Below are 7,379 nucleotides of genomic sequence, written 5' to 3' on the forward strand. Positions count from 1 at the left end.
CCTTGCGTGAATGGAAAGACAACACACCTGAAAATCTTTCTTCATGACTAACACACCGTGTGCACCTCTGAATCTGAGAGGTTGATTAGCATTCCTTCCCAAGCAAAACACAATCAGTTCTAACAAATGACCTCAATTTCTTCTACATAAAATAAGGAACTTAAAATAATCCCCTTCTGAAACTCTGGATCATGGAAATGTTCAACCTTTACTTTATTATTGCCATCATTATCTAAATCTTAACTATTGATTATTCACCACAGATCTGCCATCCAGGTATTGGGGGGTGTAAACTGGTCATGACCTGAAAATTGCGAGCCATGTTCAAAGCTGCCCCCAAATTAGTCCGCTTTAAGTAATTTCTGATAAACACACTTACAGAAGAAACTTCCAAGAAGACAGGTACTCACCCCACAGTATTGTTCTTCATTGAAGATCTGGGGAGGCAGCGGAATTCCATTTTGAGGTTTCTTCTCTCCAGGAACGTTCTCTCTCATCCACCTCCTGTTGTCTTCATCTCCAGCTATGTCTAACTCCTTAAAGTCGATTTTATTAGCTTCCAGAAAGCCCACTACTTCCTGCTGTTTCTTCCTAATCTGTTCAAGAATAGAGAAAGATAATTATGAGACTATTTTTGAAAAATATTATGTAAATGTGATATCTTGTCTCCAGCTCTATCATATAACATGAATAATTTCTGGAATATTTTAATAAGGAGCACAATAAAATCACATGGGTCCATTATACTCTCTTCATTACAAAGGATAAAAGAATGATTTAAATTCTAAAATTTTAATTTCCACAATGTTTAAATCATGGCATAACCAGCATAATAAGAATAGAAATGCTTTCATTGTAGCTTTTATTGGAGGTCTTCAAAATACTTTTAATTCCCAGCTAAGTTTCAATGGCCAATCTGTATCTAAAATTAGTTCAGAAGAGATATGACTGAGAGAAGAGAAAGAAGAAAAGAGAGAAAGACTATCTACTATGAAATTCCAAGTCTGACCATTGTAAAACGCACTTCAAAGTTATCAGTCACACTGAAGAAAGTAGTGTTAGGAAGAACACAGGAAAGTGACAGCCCACAGGGAGGTGTAGGAAGGGGAAGGGCAGAGAAAAGGATAGAAAAGACTGGTGGATATTCTCCTACCAGCAATGCAGCACCTGTCCCCCATCCCCCTCCTCTGCCCACACCTGAGTCCTTCTTCAGTAGCAAACACCCCGCGGCCACTTCTCCACCCCGGCTTCACAAGCAGAGACTGTCTCTACCAACTGCCATTTCGGATCCGCTTGGCCACCTTCTGAGCTTACAAATCCTTCCCAACAAACAAGCACGATTTTTTTTTTTAAATGGTTGCATTTTTTCCCAAATTATGTTTATTGAGGTAGAACAGATTTACATCTTTGTATCTGCTCCAACAATTTTCTCTCTTCATCGAAAGATTTGCTCCTGGAAATAAGTGGTGCCTTCCTTGCTAAACACGGTACACAGGAACAGCAGACTCTGTGGAGCCCATTTTAAGAACTGGGGGACAGACGTCCAGAGGGTCCATCGAATCACTGATCACCAGTCCTCTGTCCCCCTGCTCTGCCCAAAACTCCTGTGCTGCCCTCTGCATGGGGATGGACTCACAAACCACTCATTTGGGTGAGAAAAATGTGGGGACCTCGTTTGTACAATCTAGATATAGGACATCTTAACAATGTCAAAGAGGCAAAGAGGGTCATTTCTTTAAAGATTAGCAATTTAAATGAACAGGGCCTCCCCAGTGGCGCAGCGGTTGAGCGCTGGGTTGCAAAGCTGCCCGCAGCCTCTGCAGCGCAGGTTCGATCCCCGGCTGCCTGGGAGGGTCCCACATGGCACACAGTCCTCTCCTGCCACGTCCGCTGCTCCCCTCAGCAGTGTACTTCGGTCCTTCTGCCTGCTCTGCTCCCTGCTCTGGCTCTGGTGAATTCTCTCAGCCTCCCGCGTTTCTGACTGTACCCAGCGCTTGTGTAAATAAATAAATAAATCTTTAGGAAAAAAAAAGAAATTTAAATGAACATTTTCATTGATATGAAAATATGTAATATCTCAATTTCTTAAAGTCAGCTGAATATTGCCTCATAATGAAAAGGAGTCATTACAAATATGTTGCATGGTGTGAGCCCTCTCGCTATTTTCATGTAATTTATCCACCAAGGAATAGACTTTGAGAGTTCCCAAAAATGCTGTAAAACACACATGCCAGCTCAAACCTAATTCTGGATTCAAACCCTTTAGAGATCTATACACTTCACCCCAAGATCTATTTTATTAATTTTTGTTAAAATGAATGATTTGATTAATGACTCATACTTGCTTAATAAAAGGAAAAACAAGGCACATATGGGTGCTTAAACTCTGGAATGAGGTCACCACCAAAGACAAATTCTATATAAATCTTATATTTATTTTTATATAATCTGTAATTATATTTATATAGAACTTATATAGAAACTGTCTTCAGTGATGAGTTGTCTATAGTATATTCATTATAATATAAATACTAAAATATTTTCAGTTTTAAAAAATATAAAGTAAATATCATCTGTATGTAAATTATGTATCCACACATACATATAAGTGGTAATCACGCACTTAATTTTTAATTAACATCTGTACCATGAACATGTCTGTATATAATTATGCTTAAAAAGAATTTATGTAGAATTTGCTATCAGTAGCAATATAAATATAAATATAAATTAATATATTAACAAATATATAAATATCAGATAAATTTTAAACATTTAAAAGTTCACATAAAGTAAATATTTTCTATATATAAATTATATGTGCACCTATACAGAGTAATCACACACTTTTTAATTAACATTTGTACCATCACCTAACAAAGACATTGCACCCAGAAGCATTAAATCAATCAATTAAAGACGGCTACCGGCTGCGATGCGGCACTTAATGGGCTCTGGGGCGAGCATGGACAAAAAACAAAATTGTGGGTGCTGGAAAGAGCCTTAAAATTCTGGCACCTTCCTCGGGGTCGTGTCTGTGGAGCCAACAGAGGAGCCGCCCTTGCTGCTGGCCCTGCTCCCGCCCTCCGCTCCTCCTCTTGAAATCCTACTCCAAATCCCAGGGCTTGACAGATGAATTTCTGAATATTACAAAACCCCATGCGACCCGATGACAGGCTGTTGGACCAAATTATCGTTTTAGTTAACCACATTCTCTGCACGCACTTTCCAGCCGCCCATGCTGGTCAGGGCCATTTCTACATCACACGTTGCTTTAGATGTTTTCAGAGACAATTTTGCTGTTACCAAGAGGAGGGATCTTTATTTTAGGAGGGTTTACCTTTAATTGAGTGTTCAGACGGCAACATCTTTATTCCGTCCAAACCCTCCTTCCAAAACCCTTCTCAAATGCCCTCCCAGGAGCCCGGATCAGGCTGGCCCAGGTCCACACCGCTTGGCTCCGCTATTTCCATCTCTCTCCCCTGGCCCTGGCCCTGGCCCGGAGGGGGACAGGGCACCACTGGCCTCCATAGCTCCCGAGCACAGATCCTGCCTTGCTTTCTTCTTGTAAGGAAGTCAGCGAGTTGGAAAGACGAAGGGGGAACCTGTTGTGGCTCTTTGTGGGACATCAGCTGCCCCCAGGGGGAGCTTTGGGGGGGTGGATGCCTGGTACTGTCAGTGCTACTGCTCAGCCCCCCAACCCTGTGAAAAGAGATGTAAATCTGCCCCCACCTGCTCCCCGAACAACCAGTGATTTAAACTGGGCCAACTTAGAGCCTGAAGTCAGGTGGAGGTCCCCAAGGGGAAGCAGGGAGTTGGGGGGTGCTGGGTGCTGGGTGGTGATGGACCTTTGGGGTGAGCACGGATGATACAGCTGCTGGGGCGAAAGGCTATACACCTGAAACCTATACAGCACTGTATGCTAAAGTCACTTTGATTTTTTAAATTAAATTTTAAAATGAATAAATACATTATAACAAACCAGGCCAATGCACAGCTGCTGCTGCCCTTTGCAGCCTGTGAGCTCTGCCTGGGGCTGGAGAAGGTCTTGGGCCAGCCGCTCCCCCACCCCACAGTGGGGCACAGGTGAGCTCACCCAGCTGGCCCTGGTCCCTGGCCTACCCTGATGCCTACCCTCCCCTCGTGGTGGCCCTCCCCCTGCAGCCCTCCCCTGGTGGGTCCCTGCTAAGGGCACCCAGGTGACCCTTCCCCATGGGGCCTCCTGAGCTGAGCTGCAGGGACAGACCTCAGCCTCTCCCAGGGCGCTACCCTTTCTTTTATGGCTCCAGGGGAGGAATGGCACAGGGGCACCCCAGGGGCAGCACACACCCCAGCTCTGCTTCCAGCCCCTTCCCCCATTCTGGGGTGCCTTGGCTAATGTGGCTCCCAGACTGCACCATCTTTCTGGGCAGCCCCTCTGAAGGACTCATGCCCCTGTGGTCAGTCTCATTTGGGACCTTCGGGGCCTTTGCCGGGGCTGTCTCCCTCTGCTATTTGGGTGGTACCGTTCTCTGGCCAGAAGTCTCCTGGCACCACAGCTAGTTTCCATCACGCGTGACAGTGACCTTTGGGTCACTCCCTTGGCACCTCTAGTTTATTGTCTTGTACAGTTGGGAGCCTTCCAGCAGAGGTCACTGTCATGTCATAAAAGGACACTGCCTAGGCCTCCCTGGTGCTGCAAGGGGTTAAGCAGGCCACTATGAAGCAATCCACAGCCTCTGCAATATGAGTTCAATCCCCGGCCGGCCAGGGAGCAACCCACATGGCGAGGCAGACCTCTCCTATCTCGCCCACTGCTCCCCTCAGCAGGGTATTTCAGTCAGTCTGCCTGTTCTGCTCCCCACTCTGTCTCTGGTGAGTCCTCTCACCCCCTGCTTCTCTGGCCTGTACCTCAGCTCTTGTATGCATAAATAAATAAATCTTTAAAAAAAAAAAAAAGGACAGTGCCTGGAGGTTCCCTTCTGTCCCTGCTGGGAAGGCAGTGACCCTCCCAAAGAGATGACAATTTGTTGGTTTTGTTTTTCTTTTTTCCTTTTCATCTATTTCATGCATCCCACAGAAATCATAAGCGCTCCTGGCTAGGTCTCGAGCACTTCTAAGTACCTGGGCTGAAGAAAGTAAGTGTAATGGGTTTGCAGACTGACCGCCACCCGGGGCAGCCCAAGGTGGCGGCTGCTCCAGGGTTCTCCTGCAGAAGCTTCTGGGTGAAATCCGCCTCCCAGGAAGAATCGCCAGCAGTGACACCACAGGGCTAGCCAGTTCTTATTAGGATGAAACAGAAACTTCCATTTATGTAACTTGGGGCGATTCTTTTGAAATATAATCTTTGTAAACTCAGATCTATTCATATTAAGTAATAATTATAACTACAGCTATATTAATTAATATTAACCATTAGTTATCAACTTAGTTATAATATTAAAAACAGCTTGTGATCGTAACACTAGCTACTACTAATACCTATTGAATCCTGGTTAATCACTGACATCATAGGGACACCCCCTTCCTAAGTCCTCATGACATGAGATGGGGACTATTCGGGTCCTCATTTTACAGACAAGGCACCAAGACTTAGCAAAGTGAAGTGACTTTTCCAAGGTCACACAGTCCCAAGTGGCCCCAAAACATTTGCTTGCAGAACCATTAACTTGGCGTTGCCAAGATCCTTCACAGCTAACTAGATCCTGCTTCCAGCCTTCAAGAATGCAGCCTATCAAGTAACCCTAAGAAATCTTTGAGTTTCTTCACTGTCTCAGGAAGTTATATGGGGCCCCTCAAAGGTGGGCTACAGAAGATACCAGGCGTTTCCAGCGAGCATCGACAGCATAACTGTCCTCAAAAGTAAAGCCACTTTCCTCAACAAGTTACAATTCATCCAAATAATCCAAAAATATGTGCTCGTTGTACATAAGTAAAGGTGTTGGGGTCTTCAACAGTCACAAAAGATTTCTGCAGTTTTACACCTGGAATTTTTCCTCGCCTTTGTCTGTTCAAAGATGATCTAGACATGACTAAATAGTTGCTGATGAGTTAGTTCGGCTCTGATGGGACAGTCAGGGTCCTTTCTTTCTCCCTGTCTGTTGACCAGGCTGGGACAGCGTAGTCAGCCAGGCCTGGGGACTGCTCCCCGAGCCAGCACCGCCTGAAGGTACCACGTCCTGGCTGAGCAAGCACAGACACCCCAGCTGCAACCCGAGATGGGCCGGGACCTGGATATAAAAGGAAACTGCCCACTGCGGGTCTTCAGCTCTCAGGGCGAATAAAGTGTTCTCTGTCCACAGCCCAACTTCTGCTGAATCGCTGGTGCAAACGCCAATCCCAGACACAAGTTCAAAGCAAGAATCAAAGCCTGAATCCTCTCCAGGGGGACGGGAGTCACCGTGACCTATTCTTCAGGCAGGTCTGTATCCCACAGCACCGAGGCTAGGAGGGGAGAGGTGGGCAGGTGACGCCAGGGGGCTCAAGGAAAGCGGACAAAGCAGTGCTACGCAGGACAGGCGCTTGCTGAGCGCCTGTTTCTCATCTGCTTGAATTCCTAGAGCATTTAAAAAGGTGGCCTTAGACATGCTTGTTCTTGTCAGTCACTGTGACATCATTTTCCTCAAATAATAGTATTATTACACAGGCTAAGTTTGGGTCTGGTTATGTTGCATGCACAAGTAATTACTACGGGGAGTCATGTTCGTCACCTGCCTGTCCCAGGTGCAAACATCACGCAAAGTGTCACTTATTTGCACCTTTAGTGTCAGGCTTACAGAATGAATGGCGGAAACGCACGCCCCTCTGCTTCCACAACACCCAGAGCACAGGTGACATGTGAACATACAAGCGGCATGTTAACATACGCGCTTTATGCATTTCTTCAACACCAGGCAAACAAACAAGGGCGCGTGCAGAGGCGGGGAGACCTACAGGGGGCCCCAAAAGAAAGGCAGCACCCACGCTGGCCACCGGCTCCTGCGCTGTGCAGCTGAGTGACTCAGAAAACAGCATCGAGTCCAGCCCCGACCACCCCCTCGGACACCTACCGCGATGGACCCAGAAGATGTGGCCACGAACACTTTGATAACCATGTCGACCCGCGGAGAGAGGGCTCCCCCCAGCACACCCCTGCGTCCGCCGGTCCCCAGCGTGACCCCGCGGGAGGCAGGGGGGCGCGCCCGCTTTCCCCTCCATTGGCCCGGAGTTTGTGGGATCTGTCAGGGAAATATTTGATTGGCTGATAAAAGCGGCCGCTGGCCCCGTCCCTTATCGCCTGGGCGCGCCTGCAGCAGGCCCTATAAGGCCAGGCCGCGCGCGCACCAATCAGAGGCGGGGGAGCAGCCCGGGAGGGGAGGGGAGGGGAGGGTAGGGGAGGGGGCCCCCCCAAGAAAGCGGGG

The 7,379-nt window shown here is 47.0% G+C and overlaps 1 protein-coding gene across 7 annotated transcripts in view; it reads right to left on the reverse strand.

Moving 5' to 3' along the window:
* SH3BGR (SH3 domain binding glutamate rich protein) overlaps positions 1-7,103 on the reverse strand; it is a 28,613-nt gene extending 21,510 nt beyond the window's left edge. Inside the window, exons 1-2 of one of the 7 annotated variants that reach the window (XM_037524929.2) lie at positions 7,029-7,103; positions 411-596 (exon numbers count right to left, since the gene is read on the reverse strand). In XM_037524929.2, coding sequence (XP_037380826.1) covers positions 411-596; positions 7,029-7,073 — 231 coding nt within the window. In that variant the 5' untranslated portion in view covers positions 7,074-7,103. The other 6 variants (XM_054700266.1, XM_054700263.1, XM_054700267.1 and 3 more) reach the window with 6 other exon arrangements.
* Positions 7,104-7,379: the final 276 nt, after the last annotated feature.

Source organism: Talpa occidentalis, unplaced genomic scaffold, assembly GCF_014898055.3.
Source record: "Talpa occidentalis isolate TD23 unplaced genomic scaffold, MPIMG_talOcc4v2.1 talOcc4.4, whole genome shotgun sequence".
In the NCBI taxonomy this organism is placed as follows: domain Eukaryota; kingdom Metazoa; phylum Chordata; class Mammalia; order Eulipotyphla; family Talpidae; genus Talpa; species Talpa occidentalis.